Below are 21,372 nucleotides of genomic sequence, written 5' to 3'. Positions count from 1 at the left end.
GTCTGCCTTGAGACTGCTGCCAGTTGAGAAACAGTTTGCACATTCACTGAAATGTGTATTTCCTCAACCAGCATTTCTTGAGAACTTACCCTGAGCCACGTTCCTTGCTAGATATAAATGAGCTAGATGCTAGAAGCCATACTCACAGAAAGCTAAAGAAGAGGTGATCATTATCCTCAAGGGGTTTGCAAAAGGAAGTTGGGAAAGGAACCTCAAATCTATAAATAAGTGATTAAAATATAATAGGAGAAAATTGGTGATAGAAATATGTCCACAGGATAAGGCAGCAAAGAGGAAGGACACCTTCGTGGGAAAGGTATCAGGGAAGGCTTCCAGAAAGAGATGATACCCAAGCAGACGCTTAATGAGCAGTAATTACCCAGGGGAAGGAAAAGAGGGAGAACAAGTGCCATTCGGACAGATGGTGGTAGGAGCAAAGGCACTGAGGCAAGGAAGAGCACCCTGTGTGCAGGGATCTTCTAGAAAGTCATGTTCCTGGAGATACATGGGAGGCCGGGAATATGTAGGCTAAGGAACTTATAGCAGGGAGCCTGCGAGGGGTTGCCAGCAGGGGAATGCAAGTGTGGTGTGTCCACACACATTCTGGATTTGAGGGTGATAGGGCAGGGTAGATGCAAAGAGATTGATGGGAAGGTTGCTGTAAGCATTTAGGGGAAAGGAGGGTGCTCTCACAGGGCTAAGGAGGAGGAGATGAGAGATTTGTGAAACAAAGTGGCAGGACTTAGTGGCTCATATACATGCGTGGTGTTAGCAGAGAGGGGCAAGTCAGAGGCCAGGATAACATCCAGGTTTCTATCTTAAGTAGAATGGATTGGCGGTGGTACCAGGAATGGAGGTAAAGAATGCCAGAGGGAGCAGCACCTTTTTGGAGAGAGAGGAGTTGGTCCTGCATATGTTGGGTTGGGGTAGCTGTGGACTATCCACATGGAGACACAGGGCATGCAACCGTATACAGAGGCTGGGGTCTAGGAGAGAGGCTCAAGGGTGTTGCTGAGGTAGATGTCAGCACGTCGTGGGAATTAAATCGTGAGACTTGATGTGATTAGCCAAGGATAAAATGTGTAGCGAGGAAAGTGAGCCCAATGAACATTTAATAAAGGAGGGTAGAAGAGGAACCCATATGGGGAATCCGGTGCCATGGCCTCTGAAGGGGAAGAGCAGTGGTCCACCGTGTTTTAAAAAATGGAGAAGTCAATAGATTCACCCTGAAGAGTATCCATTAGACTCAGCATTTAGGATGTCAGGGACCTGAAGGAGACCAGATGCAACAGAGTGACATGGGCAGAAGGGGAAGTAAGTTGGAGGGTGGCTGGGATATGAGGATGTTGAAGCAGCCAGAGGGGAGCGCTGCTGGGGGAGTCTGGGAGAGAGATTCGGTAGTAACTCAAACAGGATGCAGGGTCGTAAGAAGTTCACCTATTTTTAATGTGAGAGAATTTATTTTTGCTTAGGGACTAAAGGAAAAGGAGGCATCTGGGGAGAGGTGGAAGCTCTCGGGGGAGGGGATAATTGATGGAGTGCCATCCCAGAGGAATGTGCGGGGTCAGGTGCACATGTAGAGCCACTGGCTTTGAGCAGGAGAGTCTCTGAGTCAGAGTTGGGAGGTGAGAAGGCTGGATGAGACTTTTTGTCTTCCTACAAAAAGGGACATTTCTTGGGCAGGAAAGGGTTTACGCCACTGAGAAGTGTGTTACTTTGAAAAGAGATTCATCTCACTGTCATGTAATCAAAACTCTTTATGTCTGATGAAACAGGCTCAAACAAGAATCACACCCAAGAAATCAATGCTCAGCACAAGGTTGGAAATGATTTCCTGTAGCAGAAATCAACTTGCACAGATTCTTTTCTTTTTTTTTTTTTTAACTTGCACAGATTCTGATGGTGTGAGCCACGTGATTCCAGGTGGAATCAACACCCAAGAGAAGGAGAGATAGGCTGGCCTCTGTGGGTGAAGGAAAACTTAGGGAGGGAGAAATTTGCATTTATACATATATTTTTAAATATTTTATTTATCTATTCATGAGAGACACAGGCTGAGGGAGAAGCAGGCTCACTTCGAGGAACCCGATGTGGGACTCGATCCCAAGACTCCGGGATCACACCCTGAAGCAAGGGCACCACTGAACCACTCAGGCATCCCAAAGTTGCATTCATATTTATTTGCAATTAGATTTGGTTTGGTTGCACCAATATCAGTAATGAAAAGTGTTCATAGGTCCCAGCTGTATACTTAGATCAACATATAATAAATCAGGGGATCCCTGTATGGCTCAGTGGTTTAGCGCCTGCCTTTGGCCCAGGGCGTGATCCTGGAGTTCCAGGATCGAGTCCCGCATCGGGCTTCCTGCATGGAGCCTGCTTCCTTCTCCCTCTGCCTGTGTCTCTGCCTCTCTCTCTCTCTGTGTGTCTCTCATGAATAAATAAATAATTTTTTTATAAAAGATATAATAGGTCAATCTAATATTAATTTGTTTTCTCAATGAGTATACAAATTAGTATATTTGGAGAGGGGAAGTAGCAAAACCAGGTGGGGTAGGGTAACCTTTTAACATTCATATCAGGTGGTGTATACCGAGTACCTAACAGGGCTAGAAACGCTACGGAGAGGAGTGAACACATCTGGTTGAAGGGCCTTAAGGGAAACATTACTAAAAAGATAGGATTTGGGTTGGGTTTTGACTGTTAGTGTGTGTTAGATGGGGTTGAGAGTAGGGAGTCATCCTTGGCTTTTTCACAGGGCAGCGTACTCTCTGTTCTTGGAACACAGGGGAGGGCAGAAGGCCGGGGAGGGGTTCGAGCAAAGCAGAGAGGGTGTGAACTTCCAGCCTAAGAAGCTTGGGTCCAGGAAGGAGGTGATGGAAAGCCACCAGGAGCTTTTCAAGGATAAGGGAAAGGATATGGGACCATTCTCCTCTCTGCCATAAAACTTAGTGATGACATGGAAAAAAAAAAATGAAATGGGCTTGAGTTTCCACTGACACCTTGCAGTCAAGGAAGGTCCTGTTCTGTTCTAAGGAGAGGTGGAAATCCTTTGTTTATTTAAGGGCTGTTAACCTTTTTTCACAGTAACATACCAAACGATCTGGGGTGATTCCAGATACGCTCATCTAAGTAAGAGGAAGCTGTTTCCTTACAAATTGAGTCACAAATGAAAAATATTTGGGGAGTGCCATAGAAACAAATGCAGTGTCTTCCTGAAATATGGAAAAGGAATTTTGTAGCTTCTAGTTGTGTGAAAACAAACAGTGTTCTTCCCAATGCTCTACCTAGGATATAGAAACAGGGAGGGATTGAGGTATTGAGAGGGACAGGGTAGAGAGAGAAGGGGAGGGTGAGGGGAGAGAGAGAGAGAGAGAGAGAGAGAGAGAAAGAGAGGCTAAATTTTATAAGGATGGAGGAGGGGTCAGATGATCAGGCCTCAGGCAGAACTAAGGACCCTGGAAGCAGGAACTAACGGGCCACTCCAGAATTGCTGTGGGAGTGACTCACCCTTGATGAGTCTCCATTCTGGGGTCATTCCTCTCAAGATGCAGTCTGGGCAAGAGTTCAGGCAACCTTAGTTATATTTCTTTTCTGTGGCTAAGGAAGTGGGGCCCTCTCATCAGTGAGTGGTTTCACCAAATCCACAAGGAACTCCAGAGGAATTGTGGAGGAGCTGGATATTGTTCCCAAAGGGAAAGTGGTGGGGATCCAGGGCAGGCACAATTCACAGCTGCTGGCCCCCTTAGCCTCTCACCACACTCACTACTGAACTCACCACACTCACTTCTGAACTGGATGTGGATGTGTCTTTTGCTCCCACCATGTAACTGCAACTGCATTGTCATTAACTAGCGCCATATTGTTTTTTTTTTTTTAAGATTTTATTTATTTATTCATGAGAGACACACAGAGAGAGGCAGAGACATAGGCAGAGGGGGAGCCCAATGTGGGACTTATCCAAGGACCCCAGGATCACACCCTGAGCCAAAGGCAGACGCTCAACCGCTGAGCCACCCAGGCGCCACATCAGCACCATATTGTTAAGTCTTATGTGTCCAGGCGACTAGCTCAGCTGGAAGGGTGTTTCAAGTGTACACACACAGCACTGACTTGCCTCTTTCTCCTGTTAATTCAGCTGCCAAAGGCTCTGGGACTCAGACTGACACAAACATCACAGTCCTAGCACACCAAAGAGATGCTAAGACATGGGTGATTAGCATTGAGCAAAAAAAAATGCAGGAACTTCCTGCTGAGACTTTGGATGGGGCAGAGATTTGAGGTAGGGGGTTGGTCAAGCACAGCTTCAGCCAAGTCCCATTTACAAGAGTTGATTGGCAATCATGAATTCCAAACTTTGTGATTACTCACTTTTGCTGCTGCTGAGTCATTAATGAGGCTCTGGGCTGTGATTGCCTCTGGCCCCACATCCTCAGCACACTTAGAAGAGCATTTCATTCAAATTCAACCATATGTGCTAAGTGTCGTGTAATAAGTAGGATTACCTGTGGATGCAGGTGAAGAGACCCACAATAACAGTGACTTAAACAAGATGTTTACTTCTCCCTCCAGTAAAAATCCACAGGTAGGTGTCAAGAGCTGTCTGGCGGCCAGTGAATTCCTCAGAGACCCAGGGCTTCTTTCAGTTGATCCCTCTCCTCAGAATTCAAGATGGTAGGTAGAGCTCCACCTGCGCACATGTGTACTTCAGGCCAAATGATGAAGAACGAGGTAAAGAAGGTTCTAGAATCTGTTCTACAGGGCTTTCGCTTACACCTCTTTGGCCAGACTGTGCTGTACACGGCTACAAACGAGGCTGAAGAATGTGGTCATTATACTGTGTGGCCACATGCCTAGCTGGACGTTAGGGATCACATTGCTGTGCGAGAAAGGAGGATGGAAACCGGTAAACAACTCACAGTCTCGATTACATGTTTCCTTGTGCCGGGTATACAAAGATGTGGGCAGCTCTCCTCCCCTCCGAACACAAACATTCTTCTTGAGGTTCTTGTTTTGGCGGGTTGGCCAGACAGGAGCCCCACTTGACTGCTCAGCTAGTTCCAGAGAAGAGACCAGGTCTAAATTCAGCAGCTCGGCCATCTGCCAGCGTCTCCTGTGATTCTGAGAGAACTTACTGAGACTCAGACGCATGGCAACCGAGCACCCATGTTTGGCCTTTCACGGTGTGTGTGTGCGACCCTAGCTCCGGTTTCTCAATGGAGAGGGAAATTGTAGAGGTTCACTCCTCCACACTGGCTCAAGCTTGTTCAGAAATACACTTGTGATCATTACTGCTCTTCTTGCCTCAGTTGACTCAGTGCTCTCTTCCTCCGTGGGGAAGCCCAGAAGTCCCCCTTCCTCTTCCTACCTCACTGGTCTACTCCCCCCACAACCACCCTCTCCACTCCTGGGCCCCAATTCAAATCATCGCTGCCCCCCCCCCCCACTGGGTGGCAAGTTCCATTTGCCTGGGTCCTTCCATTTCTCAGAATGGAGCCCCTGCAAGTCATGGTGTTTACTGAACTTGACGTCTACACTTCCAAATGAGAGAGCTCAGACAGCGAAAACTACAGGGAAATGGATGTCGCCTAAATCTAACCAATCTGATCCAAAGGTCAGCACTGCTGGAAGAGGGAATGCGCTGCCTTTAGAGGTGGTGAGCTCTCCGTGCATGGAGGATTTCAGACCGAGGTAGGATGACTGTTGAGGAGAGTACAACTCAGGGGCTTCATGTTTCTGAGAAGCAATTAGATTAGCTTCCACTCCTAGCCCTGACCTTCTGTGGGCATGAAAAATACATTATGTCACATTATGCATTCTTCAGGAAATGAGGGCATAAAAGGGAAGTGGTCATAGAGGTAGTCAGTCGAAAGAAGTGGCAAAGAAGGCCAGTTCTCCAGCCAGACCACCGGGGTCCAGATCCTGGCCCCACGTTATCTTTTTTGACCCTGGGCAAGTCAGTGACCTTTCTGTACCTCATTTCCTTCATCTGCAGAATGGAATTAAGGAATTCCTACTTCTTAGGCTGTCGGGAAGCCTAAGTATTGTAATGCTTGCAAAACGCTTGGAAAGAGTGTCTGGCACACCGTAAGCAGTCAAAACCCCTGATCCTTACCATTGTTGTTGAATATAAGCAAAATATACATAACAAAAACAATATTGGAATTACTGGTATTCTAATTATTACCACCCCAGTGATGGAGAGAGAAATACAAAGCACACCTCGGTTTACAGGCAAAGCCCTCTCGAAGCAGTCCGACTCCTGGAGACCCAGTTCGTATCAGTCTGTAGTCTGTTAGATTCAACTGAGAGGCACCTGCACCAAGGAGACATTTATTGGCTCCTTAAGTAAGAGGGTTCAAGGCGAAGCAGAGGGTCATGGGAAACAGCAGCTAGAGAACCAATGGCCCAGGCTCCCTCTCAGGCAGCCTCTTCAGTTTGTTTGAGCCTTGCTTTCTCCCACTGCAGAGGACGGAAGGTAGGTTCTCTGCAGAGCCCCTCAGGCCAGGTGTTTATCTCTGGGCCAGACAAAGCACAGCAAAACGCAAGCAGGGAGTGAGCCACAGGGATGAGGGATAGCAATGCTGGGGACCTCTCTGGGGCCATCGTGCTGAGCCGTGTCCACTGGAGAGTAGAGCTTGCCGTACCCGAAAAGGCCACACAAGGCCACATGCCCCGGGGTGAGAGCAAGGACATGCGATATTCCGGGCCATGGCCTGTGCTGCCTCGGCCTGGCTCGTTTTCTCCTCTTTTCTACCTGGTGAATGCATCATTCAAGGCCCAGCTCACATATCACCTTCTCAGTTAGGTTTTCCTCACCACCTGTGAGAGGTCAGCTGTGACCTCAACGGGGGCTTAAAGTCATACAAATCTGGAGCTGACAGTCCAGATGCTTTGTGAGTTGTATTGTAAAGTATGTGTTTACCGGGCTGGTTTGGTCACTTGGCCAAGAGCTCTCAGGAGCGGACACTGTGCTGACTTTGCACTCTGGCCCCAATGGGTCAGCGCAGTGCCTGATAGAATGAAGGTGTGTGCGGAAAGGTGGATGGATGAATGCATAAATGGATTTTGAAATGATAGTGATCGATACGCTTCGCAGAGCCATGGGTCTTTCATATTTCCCTGCGAGGGAGGTCCATTGGGGTTAGGTAGATTTTTCTAGACCATCTGGCCATGATGGCAGCTTTATTGCCAGGAAATTAAGCCAGCGCAGCTGCAGGGTGTCACCTCTGCTTACCGCCTATTACAGTTTGCTTTTTGCTCGGAAGAAACCGAGCAAGCCGGTCAGGGGCTGTTATGTGCACCTGTCCCAGCCTAAAAGAGCCTCGATTAACCTTGCGTATAAATTACACTTCCTGCCCATTCTTTATTTTTAGCTCTGCAATGTCTACTTGGCGCCTCCAGGGAAGACTGCATTAGATTTCAGTCATGAAACTACAAAACAGTGACATCTCCAGCCTGGCCGAGATGACTCTTAATTACCCCATAAAAGTCCCCATTTCTAGGGACGCTCCCCAGCCCCAGGACTTAGGTTTTCCACAGAACCATAGTGGCCTGGGGGCCGTTCAGCGCCCTCAAGACCTGGCCCCAGCCCACGTGTGCATTTGTAGAGAAATCTGCTCGGATCTGACCTACCTCGACTTACATAAACTGTCACTTTCCTGCATTCATCCCCTTTGAGTGAAACTCATTTGTTGTTATTGCAAAACGTTTAGTTTTGTTTCTCTCTCTCTCTCTCTCTCTCTCTCTCTCTCTCTCTCTCTCTCTTTCTCCCATGTCTCAGTTACACAGTATCATGACCCAAATCTTTAGTGCTTGAACTATATAGCTCAGAGCCCTGAAACCCATAGGGCCAGGGGCAGGCTGTGGAGATAGTTGGCCAGCCAATGGGCATCAATCCACAGAGAGTTCTTAACCACTGGGGCTGCCTCACTGGGAGACGTGAACTACTTAGAGTCAGCCTCCCCCCCCCCCCCCCCCCCCCCCGCTCGCCTTATCAGTCAGCCGTTCTTAACTTGGTTTTGTTTATTATAGAATCTCCTGCAGTGCCTAGCTCTGAGTCCAGCCTCACAAAGCCCCATAAATGTTGGTTGAGTTGAATGTAAATTGACGTTGGAGTGTGCCCATTTAACCCTTTAGGGACACAGGAGAAGCTGGCTCCTTTCCCATGCCAAGCCTGTGAAATGCTGCTTTCTCATCACTAGGTTGGGGGTGGGGGGGATTATTTTAAAAGCCATTTATTTGTTTTATTCTGGTTAGACAAAGAATACATGAATTTTTATAGATTTTATTTATTTATTCACGAGAAACACAGAGAGAGGCAGACATAGGCAGAGACAGAAGCAGGCTCCCTATGGGGAGCCTGATGTGGGACTCGATCTCAGGATCCCAGAATCACGCCCTGAGCCGAAGGCAGATGCTCAACCACTGAGCCACCCAGGTGCCTGTGAATTTCTTAAAAATCGGGAAAATATTGAAAATTATGAAGAACAAAATTAAAATTACCCAACATCCATTACACAGAGGCAACTACCACTGATGTTTTCCTATCTTCTCAATCTTAGTCCTCATGAAGGAGGGCCCTGTATCCCTCCAGATTTTTCTGAGGATTGGGGAAGGAGGGCAGGGGTAGACTGTACTTTTTCTAATCCTATAGCTTCAGGCATTATTGGGATACACACATATTACAAATTTATATGTATTATTGAGATATGTTTTATTAGGGTGTATGTGTATATTCCCATGTATTTATCATGTAATACATATGTATATAATATATATCCATATGATATATAAATATTTGAGCTGAATGAATTGGCTATTGCCATAATAGAACTATGTGATTACTCTCAAACTCAGTGGTTTGAAACGATTGTCACTTATTATTGTTCACACTTCCGCGACTCCGCTGGGTATTTGCTGATCTAGGCTGGGCTCCGCTAAGCAACTCTTAATTTCACGTATAGGTCCCACTGGGCGAGGCTTATGACTTTGGGTTGGGCTCTAGTCTACTCCCCATGTGTTTTTTTCCGGGGCCAAGGCTGAAGGGATAGCCATTGAACAGAGAAGCTCTTCTCTTGGTGCTGGCAAGGCACGCAAGAACAGACCCAACTGGGCAAGCACATTCCAAGCCTCTCCTGTGTTGTGTCTGCTAACATCTCGTTGGCTGAAGCAGGTGACATGGCTGAGCCCATAGTCCAGGGGCAGGGGAGTACCCACCATGAGACCACAGCAAATCATGTGGCCAAGACCAACATCAATGGGTCGCATGAAGGTGAAGAGGGGAAGGAGGGAATATGTTTGAGAGTAACAGACCCACATCCTCCATGTTTGCTGAGGAACTCTGTCCTCTGAGATTCAATCTTCTCAGAACCCACCTGGCAAGTACTCTCGTCCAGTCTTCCCAGGAAGCCTCCTCCTGTGCTCCTCTAACCATTGAACTAGTTCAGTTTCTGGATCATTGGACTGCCCCATGTGTATTGTTCCCATTCCACATTCATATCCCTTTCCTTGATTTCCCCCAGAATAATTTACACAGAGGTAGGTAGGTTCCATTTGCTGCACATATGGAACAGCAAAGGTGTTTTATATCTTTCTGTTTACATATCTATGTCACTTGGCCCCTTGTCCTGTAGCTTCTGCTTACATCTCAGCCTGCACACAGCCTCTCACATCCAGGCCTGCTGCAGAACTCAGCCTGGCCTCAGAAATCCTGAAGGTCTCATTTGCCTGAGCCACATCTTTTTGCAACTTGGTTTAGTTTCTTTGATTCTTTCACCATATGTATATTGAGCACTTGTGCCCTCACACCCCATGATGAATTTATCATCTAGTAGGGGAAATGAATGATTTATATGTGCTATGATATGGGGTTTAGGGTTGCAGACTTCAGCACTATTGATATTTGAGGCCAGATCATTCCTTGTGGTGGGGGCTGTCCTGGGCATTGTGGATGTTCAGCAGCATTGCTGACCACTACCCAATAGATGCCAGTAGCACCACCTCCACTCTCCTTGAGTTGTGAGACCACCAGATTATCTGCAGACATTACCAAATATCTCCTGAGGGACAAATCACTGCAGTTGAGAACCACTGCTCTAACCTATAGTAGACTTGATGAGACCACTGATAAACCAAAATAATGTGCTAATAAATGTTCAGAGGAGGGCAGTGTTATTTCCTGGTGGTGAATCTGGGAAAGCCTCATGGGGTGGCTGGTGTCTGAGCTGAGACTTCAAGAATGGTTAGGGTTTTGAGATGGGTTTCTCAGAGGAGGGGAAAACATGGAGCACAAATGGGCAAATGAGGAGTAGCTTTTGTTGTCAAGAGTGGAGGCCATGTAGGTACTGGGAGGCTAGCTACCATAGGGCCATCTAAGTCATTTTAAGGACTTCCACCTTTACTGTGAGTAATAGAGTAAATATATCTATGTTCATTTGGAGGGAAGATGATTGTCCATAGTTTGTCTTCACAACCCAAAGTAATTGCTGCAAAGTCTCATCCATCCAGAGGCCATTTTTCTTATGTCCAGGAAGGAAACCTCTGAGGTGCACAGTGCATCTCTAAATAAACCCATGCCTGTAGCTTGGTGTCCCTTACCCCTCTGAGAATCTCAGGTGGACTCTTTATCTTGGGTCTTAGTTGAATAGACTTGGTTAGCCAGCTCCCACCAGCAGGTTAGAGGATGGAAAGGGGGCACAATGGGACAGATATAGGTGGGTACAGACTCTGCAGCAAAGCTTCCAGTGTGGCAGAGGGGAAAGAAACCAAAAGCAAAATTGAATGAGCAAACAAATACATTCAGGCTAAATAGTTCTTTTTTAAAAAAATTCATTTATTTATTTGATACACAGAGAGAGCACCAGCCGAGGGAGCGACAGGCAGAGGGAGAGGGAGAAGCAGGCCCTCTCCCTTTGAGCAGAGAGCCTGACTTGGGGCTTGATCCCAAAACTCAGCCGAAGGCAGATGCTTAACCGACTGAGCCACCCGGTGCCAAATAATTCTTTAGGCAGGGGAATATCCACCCCTTCATAACCCTAAGGACATTGCTGCATGACAGTGCCACCTTAGAATGCCAGCATATGCAATGTTTAGCAAGGCAGGACATACTCGAGATACTATAGAACCCATATGATAAGAGTTACACACCATGGTCAGGAGTCCTAGACTTCTGGCTTGAGTCCTTGATTCAAGGCTTTGTAGCAATCAACTAGCCCCTTAACTTAGCTAAGCCTTTCTGGTCTCATCCAGAAAATGGGGATTCCCTACCAAGAGGTCATTGGGAATGTTAAATAAAATACACGATGTGAATTCTTAGCTCCATTGTTGGCACAGATTTAGTGCTCAATAAAAATTAATAGTTCATACTATCATTTCATTGAAAGAATAAGCTACTGAGACTTCTCTCAGGTTATAAGTGTTCTGGAATATTCCCAGGGTCTCCTGGCAGTACCAAAATTTCCCTTTCAGGGAAGACATAGGATGGCTGTGAAAACTGAGAAAGTTCTAATTCTATCAGTCCCCCCCCCCCCTTTCCTCCCTTCTTTTGGGCAGTAGAGGATGGGCCACTGAGGGAGATGACATCAGGCTTTCAAGGGTATCGGCCACTAGCCTGTGGCAACATATTTTCTCTGAGTAAGACTAGCTCTTCACCCCTTAGAAGAACTGCTATTCTGAAATAGCGAAGAGAATAGGAAGCTATTTTCCTTTGGAAAATCGAGTTCAAGGGGAGGCACCAAAGCATGTTGCAAAGTGGCAGCACTGAACTGGTGGCAGTCGCTCTGGATTATTTTCCTTTGATCACTGTCTGCGGAGTGGCAAAGCTGAAAACTCAGGATGCTCTGTGATGTGAAACCCTGGCTGGCACCTCCCCATCATGTAAGAGGGAGACTGCCAGGAAGTCACCCCACAGGAAGGAGCTGCTCTCCGGCCCAGGGACGGCAGGACAATAAAGGACCCTGTTCTCTGTTTGTGTGTTTTCCAGGCTGGAGCAGGAAATACAAGCGCTAGAAAGTGAAGAGTCTCAGATATCTGCCAAAGAGCAAATCATCCTAGAGAAACTAAAGGAGACAGAAAAATCCTTTAAGGACCTTCAGAAGGTAAAGAAAACAAATGCGATTTCTCCAAACTATATCCACGGGGGAGTAGGCACTAGCGAATTGATGCCAATGGAGACAAGGCCAGTTAGTATTGATGAGAAGTCTGAGCCCCCCACTCTGTGAAATGGGGTACCGATGTGTTAGAAGCAGGGTCGTCTCTGACACCGAGAGTGGCCTGTAGGCAGGTGGGGGACCACCTGGTCTGTGGGGAAGCACAGAGGAGAGCCTTTAAATCAACACCACCTCCCTTTTGTCCAAACCCTTTATATGCCTGATTCCTGTAAAGTCATCTCCCCTTGGACTTCAGAATTCTAAAGCCAATTCATATTAAGCAGATTAGATCTGCCCCTTGTGGCTTTAAGTCTTTCCTTTATAAAAAGGCCAGAGGCAAAACCCTATCAAATGGATATGAATTTCAAATGCACAGAGTGTAAACATGATAAAAACAGATGGTGCCGCGTAGCACAGAGGACAGAACCCATCAAGCCAGTAGTCTCTGAATATCTCAGGAACTTCCGTCCATTTTATATTATGTTTATTAAAGATTTTGTTTATTCATGAGAGACACACAGAGGGAGACAGAGACACAGGCAGAGGGAGAAGCAGGCTTCCCAGAGGGAGCTTGACGTGGGACTCGATCCCAGGACCCCAGGATCAAGACCTGAGCCGAAGGCAGATGCCCAACCACTGAGCCACCCAGGTGCCCCCCTTCCTTCCATTGTATAACGGCCCAGGTACCCAGGCCAAAGAAACAATCTAGTAAAATTAATTTTAAGATGGAATTTTCTGATATCACTTCTCCCAACACAACCAAGGGTATTTGCTGGATAATCGACATAAATCCCTCCTGGGAGAAATTCAGTAGAGGTGGGAATGATAAAGCTTTCCCTTAAATTGCAGGATCCCAGACAGATTTCCCAGAAGAAAAGAGAGCAGTGGGTTTCCCCACCACAGTCAAATTCTGGCCCTGGGGGAGAGAGAGATGGGTTAGATGGAGGAGGGCTTGTCTCCTCACGTGTGTAGTGACGCTCTGCCCTGCTTTTGTTTCCACAGAGCTTCTCCAATGCGGATGGAGGTAAGTGTAAGTGCTCTCTGCCCCCATTCTGTAGAGGAATCTTAATCCGGGTCAGTTTAGCGGGTCTCACGAATACAGGCTCACCAGGAGATGTGATGTGTTGGTGTGTAAGGTCATCAGGGGGAAGGAACCAGAGTCTGTGCGAGGCACTGAGGAGGTGCACGTCCCAAGGCTTGTCTGCCTCTCTCCTAGGATGGTTTCTCGACTCACTGCTTCTAGTCTTATACGGTTGGCCTGGCTCCTCCCCTTCCCATCTAGTCCTCAAGGTTCATTGCTTGGACCTTTCTTGAAACCTGCTCAGCAAAGAGTGCTAACGATCGATCAGGACCAGGTCCCCGGCAAGAATGAGCCCATGTGCGGCTAGGACTCCAGGTCAGAACACACATCAAAAGGCCACATCTGGTGTGGAGGAAACGTCCCTAAAGCCCGTGTTAGAACTCTGAACCAGAAAACTGCCATTTCCTCAGCCTTCCCGGGGAACGAAGCTGGGCAGACGTGCCCTCCCTGTGTGGCGGAGTTGGTCTTGAGCACATGAAGGGTGGGAGCAGGGCCCTGGCTTCCTGACCCCATCCTGGCAGGAGCGGGTCTTGCTTCTGCTCTCTCTTCCCTTCCTTGGCTCTGCCCTGCCCTCTCCTTACCTGTGGGCGTGGGGAGGAACTTGGGGTTATGTGCTTCTCATCGCTCACCTGGCTCCCCTAACTTAAGCTACAAATTCATGAAAACCACTCCAGTCCCACTTTCACCACGGCCCTCAATGAGACATGCTCTCAAAGGCCAGGACTTGTCAGTAGGATCAGACGCTCACCTGGTTCCTATAAGGTCACCCTCTAAACTATGACGACGACCAGGAGCCAGAATAAAAGTGGGCATCAGCCTTCTCCCAATGTCATTTGCAAATATAAGGGAAAAGATTTCAAAATGCAGAGATGGGTAATGTATTTTCACGGCTTAGCAAAGATATTTGCACTAAGGATAATTCTGACTTTAGCAAAAAAAAAAAAACAAAACAAAAGTACTGTATTATTTTATTTGATGAGGGGGTATGGTTTCCAGTAAATAATAGGCAAGGAATCTGGAGTTTTGAGGGAGGTAGTAAAGTAAACTTCACATTCCCAGCACATGTGAGCAGGGACAGATCAGGGCCAAGCCAGCAGGGACTCCACGGGGAGGACCTTTGACATTCTAGAGCCTTCTCTAGGGTCTGGCCAAATTAGGGCTCTTGTTCTGTGCTTTGGGGTTAGAGCATGGACTGAGGAGGTGGCCCTGCCGCTTTGGGGGAGTAAGGGGTGGCAGCATGGGAAGCATAGTGGGCTTCCCTAGTGCTAGGAAAGCCCGAGGTGGTGTACGTAATCAGCAATAACGCAATGTCAGGCTGGAAGGGGGCAATGGGACACTGACCCACAGACACCTACGTCCTGGAAGGGTGCACATTGACTTTTCATGCTTTTACTTCTTTTTTTCCTCCCATTTCTCAAACCAGGATCTTTCCTAGAGTTTTCTCTACAGTTAGGGAAGGGTGTGGAGACCCACAGAGCCTATGATTTGTTAACAGGCAACACTAAAGCCACATAATAACCCCTTGCCACTGTGTCTTTTGTTTTCAACCTGAACGTCTTTCATTTCTTCCTCCATCACTTCCCTCGACTTGCATCCCTTCACCTAGACAGTTCACAGAAGTGGGAAGAAACGATTATGACAAAAAAGAGCCTACAGGGAAAATTGCCCTGATGACTCTGTCCTCGGTCGCTTTTTGACAGAGGTGACCTCAAGCTCACAGATGCAAACATCTTAGGGATTTTAAGAAATGGCCAGGGAATGATTTCTGTGGTCTTACCTGTCACCTTGGATTATGATTCCTGCCATCTCTGGTTATAACTAATTCTGGGCATCATTCTGGGCAAAGATCCTTCCAAGAACGCTGTCAATGTTTAGTTCACGCTGTGGTCTGAGAGTAAAAACTGAAGCAGGCCCAGCTGGGGGACTCTGGAATGTCTGGATAGTTTCTTTCTTTCTTTTTTTTTTTAAAGATTTTATTTATTTATTCATGAGAGACACAGAGAGAGGCAGAAACACAGGCAGAGGGAGAAGCAGGCTCCATGCAGGAAGCCCAATGCGGGACTCGATCCCGGGACTCTAGGATCACGCCCAGAGCCGAAGGCAGATGCTCAACCACTGAGCCACCCAAGATATCCCTGATTAGCTTCACATTCTTTGGTTTCAAAAGGCTCCTTGGTTTTAAAGTTGCCGAGACCCTCCCAGAAACAACCACCTGCTGTTCCTAAGAACTAACCCCAAATTATTATCGGATAATAATGCCTTAAGAAGAATACCCTACTTCTGAAATGCTGATTACGGAATCCAAGGCCAGCTAGGATTATCTGACTGTACAAGATGCTGCAGATAACCAACAAAAACGTCCCTAGTTTAATGAGGTGCAAGGGGGATGGCTGCCAGTGACCCCACTTCGGGTCCCTGTGCATGTCACCCAATGCGTGTCTGAGTTAATAAAGGTCCAGCACTGCTAAATCACCAATGGCCTTGGATAGCAGGGTAGTCTTGGCCATCACGAGCCATGTATTCCAATCTTGAGTAGAATTCCCTGGCCATATGCATTCCGACCCTGTCACTTCCTCCTCACCCCACATACACGCTTGTTAATATGACAGTCTTCAGCAGTTGGGTGGGTTGTTTTTACTGCCGTAAATAGGCATGCGATCTAGCGTAACGATAACTTTCATGTAGTCTGTATCTTGTGCTAACTCTTCTGTACCCACCGAGATGCTGGGTGAAACCGTCGGCCAGAACTGACAAAGGAAAATGTTGTCCTGGGCATGATTCCGCCCTTGCTGTTCGATCTTGATCTTCTTAGCTTTCCAAGCTGTCCTGGTCCGTGGTGGCCGGAAGCCATCCCCACATCAACACCTTCACACCCATTGCTGGGAAATCTCAATGTGTTCTCAGTTGTTCTCATAAGTCATGTTTCCAGGAGAGTGTTCATTGGTTTTGTTTCTCTGGCCCTGGCTTCATGTTCGTCAGAGCTGCGGTAAACATTTCAGCAGGGCTGGGACTAACAAGGAGCGCTCACCTTACGATTCTACCCTGGTAAAGACCATTCTCGACCTTCTCTGACCATAGGCCACCCTAACTTTGGCAGGAAGAGGGCAGTTTACTGACTGAGGCCACGTGAGGAGGTTTTTCCCATAGAGGCCTCGGAGACCCCGTTAATGATTCCCGGTGTTGGTCTGTTGGCCACCTCCCGGCTGCCTAGCTTTGGGTTTACTACTTCGCACCCTACTGAGGGGGCTGGCTGCCCGGTTCTCCTTCTCAAGCCCCACTCCTCGCTGCTCCCCCATCTCAGCAGGAGAGTGTGGCCCCAGCTGTCCAAGAGCTGTGGTCCTCACGTCTATAGCCAGTGAACACCTGGGGAAAGGTGACTCCACCTCCACTCACACTGGGCCCGGAGCTGCCTTCTGGGGGAGGTTGAGAGGGAAGCCCTGTAATCCTGGGCCCTCTCTGATGCGGATGCCCCTGCCTGCAAGTGCCTTTTGTTTCCGGCTGCTAAAACTCCCAGAAACTCTATATTTAGCATAGAATGTATAGACACACCTGTGACCAGTCTGGGAGTCCTCAACTGGTCCTAAATGGCTTGAACCTTCATCTCACTTGAATGCAGAAAATCAGATTTATCAACATCTCATTCCACAGATTTCTAGAAATCCTCAGGGAAAACTCAAAAGCTCTGCAAATCTGCTCTGGTCATCTCTTGTCCCCTACACTGTCCCCCTGGCCCCACACTGCCGCTCAGATCTTCCCCTGGGCCACTGTCAGCTGGCCACCCCTACACCCTCAGGAGCAGCTTACCTCCAGCCTCTGCTCTCCTCTCATCCTGAATTGTGTGGGTTTGGGGCCTGGACTCTCCTCACAGCTCCATACGATGAGAGTAACCTTAATTCAGGAGTAATAGAGAATAATCTACATTAGTCACACTTGGAACCCTTGACTCAAGCCAGGCCCACCTTCAGGGTGTCCCTGCAGGCCACCTCATGGCTGTCTCCCTGGCCCCTCCCCCATCATCTCAAAGGTCCAGTTTCCTTCCTTGCAGGGGAAGGCTCTCAACCATGTCTGCCCGACCCAGGGCCCACCCTCCAGCACACGTAAGGCCTCAGAGAGAGATGGTCACTTGAAACTCGCTGTCGCCAAAGGCCTGCCTACCTCCTCCTGATTTCCTGTTCCTTCTCCTCAAATGGTTGATATGGAAAAATCCATTCCCTTAGTGAAACTCCACCCTTCCCCCACCACAGAGTGTGTTCCTAAAAACATAATGGCCCAATATCAGCACATTCTGGATTGTTGACATTTACATGTGAGTCAGCAAATGGTCTAGTTGGTGCAGGACTGAACTAATCCTAATCCTCACCCTAATCTAGTGTCTGGGTCCTCTCCAGCCCAAAATTTAAAAAAGAGAAAAGACATCTGACAGGACTAAGGCAGTATCAGTGGAGATACAGGGGATGGGACAGATGTAAGAGATGTGGAGGAGGTGGAGGCTAGGGGCTGGCTGGGCATCGAGGGAGGGTGTTCAGGGTGCCGTCCGGGATCCTGGGTGAATTGTGATGCCAATGAGCTGAGATATGGAGTAGAGGAGAGGCAGCAGATGAGCAAAGATGAGAGTTTCCTTTGGAACATGTTGAGTGTGAGGTGACTGGGAAAGATTCAGTGGAAATGTGCAGTAAGCAGCTAGATGTAAGCCATTGGCATTCCAGGATCCTGGGGCATGGTCGTGACACAAGGAAGGAGTCACATCACATAGTTTTCTAGAATGTTCTTGCCTTAGCTTTCCCACTTGTCTCTGGGGGATACACAGATTCTTCTCCTTGTCTCACCCCAGTGGTTTCCTCCTCTCCTCTGACAGTTTGACATGCCTGCTGAGGTCAATGTGTGGCAGGATCTCATCTCCCTGACGGCTTGTCAGGCTTTTCTCCCAAGGGGAGCTGGTCTTTCTGTTTTGCTCAGCTGCATCTCCTACAACTGGGCTAATGGTGAATTCAAGGGCTGTTGTTTTTTGGAATCTCAGGGTTTTCTGGCTGACCCACCAACCTGAAATATTAAAATTGAGGGATAAATTCTAGAGTTTTGGGAAGTTGCTTTTTTTTTTTTTTTCTTAATGTCTGTAAAATAGGTCTTCTGAATGAATCAGGTACCTGAAGCTACATTTCCAATTCAGGGAATGATCCCCAAGTCTATTTTTCAGTACTGTTGAAGGCATATGTCTAATCTGATGTCTCATGTATGGTCAATCCCACCAACTTGATAATGGCTCTCATTAGCCCATCCTCTTTTCCCCCTGAATTCATTGTACTCTTAGGATCTAGAGCTTTCTGATGAATCTTTCAATACATAGAGCAGTCCTGGGGCTTGAGCTCTCTGGCCAGGATCCCTCCTACCTCAGCTACTCTGCTGAATACCAGTCACTGGGCAAATGCTGGTCTTTGTTCGCCTTGATCCTCTTGTTCAGTGGCCGCCTCCGCGGTCCATTATGTAGGGCAGACAAGCTGCTGTTTCGGCAGTGAACCCATTGGGCCTCCCGACACTGTGCCTAATTGTATTCCCTGTTCTCTGCTACCAGATGCAGTAAATTACATTTCCTCCCAGCTCCCCGGCCTGCCAATCCTCTGTTCACGAACAGCAGAACCATCACCTGGGCAGGACGGGACTAGCAGAGCCGCTGGTAAGTCCTGGGGAGCTATTTGGTTTTGATGCCAGGACTGGCCATGGGGCCTGCATTTATCTGAGCTTTAATAATAAGGGATCCCCAGATACCCTTCCATAGGGGACCTTGTCTGCAGCCCAGCCTCAGACATAGAGTTTGCAGTGGCCAAATAGTGCAGGCACGAAGCCCTGATGAGTAATTAAGGACTGATAGGAAGGAATATTGAGAAAATCATAAAGCATTTACCCCTAACTTTGATGGGGGCCTGCCTCTCGTGTTTATGGTCTTTATATCTCTCCTTATTCTCAAAGTTAAACTATACTCTGCCTCCAGGGGTTTTTATTTTCCACATTGGACATGTACAAGATCAAATGATCTGGGTGGAAATTATTTTCAAAGTGTACAAGTATGTTGCCAAATCCTTTGGGAACTGAGCTGCTTATATATTATAAATATGTATTTCCAAGTCTTCTCATTATTTCTGGAATTATTTCTGAGCTACTGTGGTATAGTTGGAGGGAAAGTAGCAGTTTAAAGAACATATGTTTCTTGCTAATGTTTTTCACAATGGTGGATTTAAAAAAACAATACATTTATGAGTATAAAGTATAGAGGGAGGTATGCTTTGCTCTGTTCAGTATGAATGTGCCTCAGAAATCAGAACTGGATGGACGTGAAAAATCAATCTCTAAACTAATCTTTTTACTCTATACAGAAATGCACTGAGGGCCAGGGGTCAAATAAAAAAAAAAAGAATCACCAAGGTTGCACAGTTAGTGACAATGTAGGGGAACTCAAATAGGCACATCAGATTATGTTTTACATAATCTAGGTAAGTTTATGTCTAAAATAAATCACACTGTGACACTTTTGATAGAACAAAATAATCTATGGATTCTTAAGCCAGAAGAAATCATTTATATAGGCCAAACTCAATATTTTGTGAAGCAAATAGTTCCTTCTTCTTTTAATGTAAAACATACCATAAAATGGCAAGAAGTGCTGATCTAAGTGTCATGTGCACTGATTAAATATCTGCTGGGTGTCTCCGTAAACATCTTAGCATATTACTTTTATATACTGGCTCACAGAGTTCTAGAATTCGGTAGGACCTTAAGTGGTGTCTGGTCAAACTCTGGCCAAGTTCATGTGTCCCTGGACTGAGAAATCAGTTCTTGCAGCCTGCAGCTGTGCTGCTGAGGAAACTCTGGCAGTGGCTTAAGCCGAGAGTTTTCACATGCTCCAAAGAGCACTTCTGAGAGCAGCTAGGGTAATAACTGTTCAACAGTCACACCTTCTGCTTGTCATTAGAGACTTGGGTGCTGCTAGTTCCCAGTAAGTATGGGCAAAGAGCTTCCTAGCCCCTTTCCACCACATGATCCTGGACCTCACAGGACTTGTGATGTGATCCACTAATGGATCGGCTCAGGGAGAAGGGAGGGACAGGATGACAACTATTTTTTAAGGGCCATAAAAAAGGATCTGAACAGCATTGATAGTCAAAGAGCGTAATGTGCGAGAGGAAAATATTAATGCGACTGTAGTGCTGGGTGTGTGGGTATACGTGCACTGTCACCACCTAGCATCCTTCACAGTTGAAAGTGCTGCAGAAACATAATGATCCAATGGCAAATGCATTTTCAAAACAAGTATCGTGTGATCAGAGTCTTCAAAAATAAGTTTATGTGTACTTCTGTTTATTATGGAAGAACTAATTTGCATAGATGTATCTAACCGTGGAAATAAGTACACACAGGATTGTAGATGGAATCGCACTAGCTATGGTTAACTCCTTTGTCTAGACTGTTTTTGAGATGGTGTCCACATTCATTATCAGTTATGGCCAACAGTGGCTACGCAGAGCTTGGATAGCATACCAGATGATGGCACACACCACTAGAATTCTTTCTCCTGGACTTGATCCATCTTGCTTTATGAACATCTTTTTGGAAATTTGCACAATCCCTGGGCCATTTTGCTTTTTAATTTTTCAATCTTTATGTTTTTGAGATTTTATTTATTTGAGAGAAAGAGAACAGGAGGGGGAGCAAAGGGAGAGGGACAAGCAGACTCCATGCTGAGTGTGGAGCCTGACATGGGACTCTATTCCAAGGTCCTGAGATCATGACCTCAGCCAAAATCAAGAGTTGGATATTCAACTAACTGAGCCCCCCAGGTGCTCTTTGGGGCCCTTTTAATATATGTCACTTGTCATTACTCAGTATTATGACAAATAGTCTGGTTATTTGGAGTTTGGGAGGTTTAGGATTCTATATGAATGGGGATTTATTTAGCATCATTGCTTTTAGAATTAAGAGCCATCTATTTCAATTGAACATGAGGCCAGGCTTTAGCAGACCTGCAAAGTGGTCCTCAGGCCACAGTCACATACCTCTATGATTGGTGGTTAGTGTCCCTCCAGGAGGCCCACTCTGTCTAACTGGTACTGACTGTTGAGAAGGTCTTCATTTGATGGAGTTACCATCATT

General features: G+C 46.9%; 1 protein-coding gene across 6 annotated transcripts in view; it reads left to right on the top strand.

Moving 5' to 3' along the window:
* The window catches only part of PALM2AKAP2 (PALM2 and AKAP2 fusion), a 335,810-nt gene that overhangs the window by 111,050 nt on the left and 203,388 nt on the right, over nucleotides 1-21,372 (top strand). For 3 of the 6 annotated variants that reach the window (XM_055301736.1, XM_055301735.1, XM_055301733.1), the window contains exons 4-6: nucleotides 11,984-12,098; nucleotides 13,152-13,173; nucleotides 18,800-18,901. In XM_055301736.1, the coding sequence (XP_055157711.1) occupies nucleotides 11,984-12,098; nucleotides 13,152-13,173; nucleotides 18,800-18,901 (239 nt within the window). The remainder of the gene's footprint in view (nucleotides 1-11,983; nucleotides 12,099-13,151; nucleotides 13,174-18,799; nucleotides 18,902-21,372) is intronic. The other 3 variants (XM_055301737.1, XM_055301734.1, XM_055301741.1) reach the window with 1 other exon arrangement.

Source organism: Nyctereutes procyonoides, unplaced genomic scaffold, assembly GCF_905146905.1.
Source record: "Nyctereutes procyonoides isolate TBG_1078 unplaced genomic scaffold, NYPRO_anot_genome, whole genome shotgun sequence".
NCBI lineage: Eukaryota > Metazoa > Chordata > Mammalia > Carnivora > Canidae > Nyctereutes > Nyctereutes procyonoides.
The sequence above is the reverse complement of the archived record's forward strand: the minus strand, read 5'-3'. Positions and strand labels throughout refer to the sequence as shown.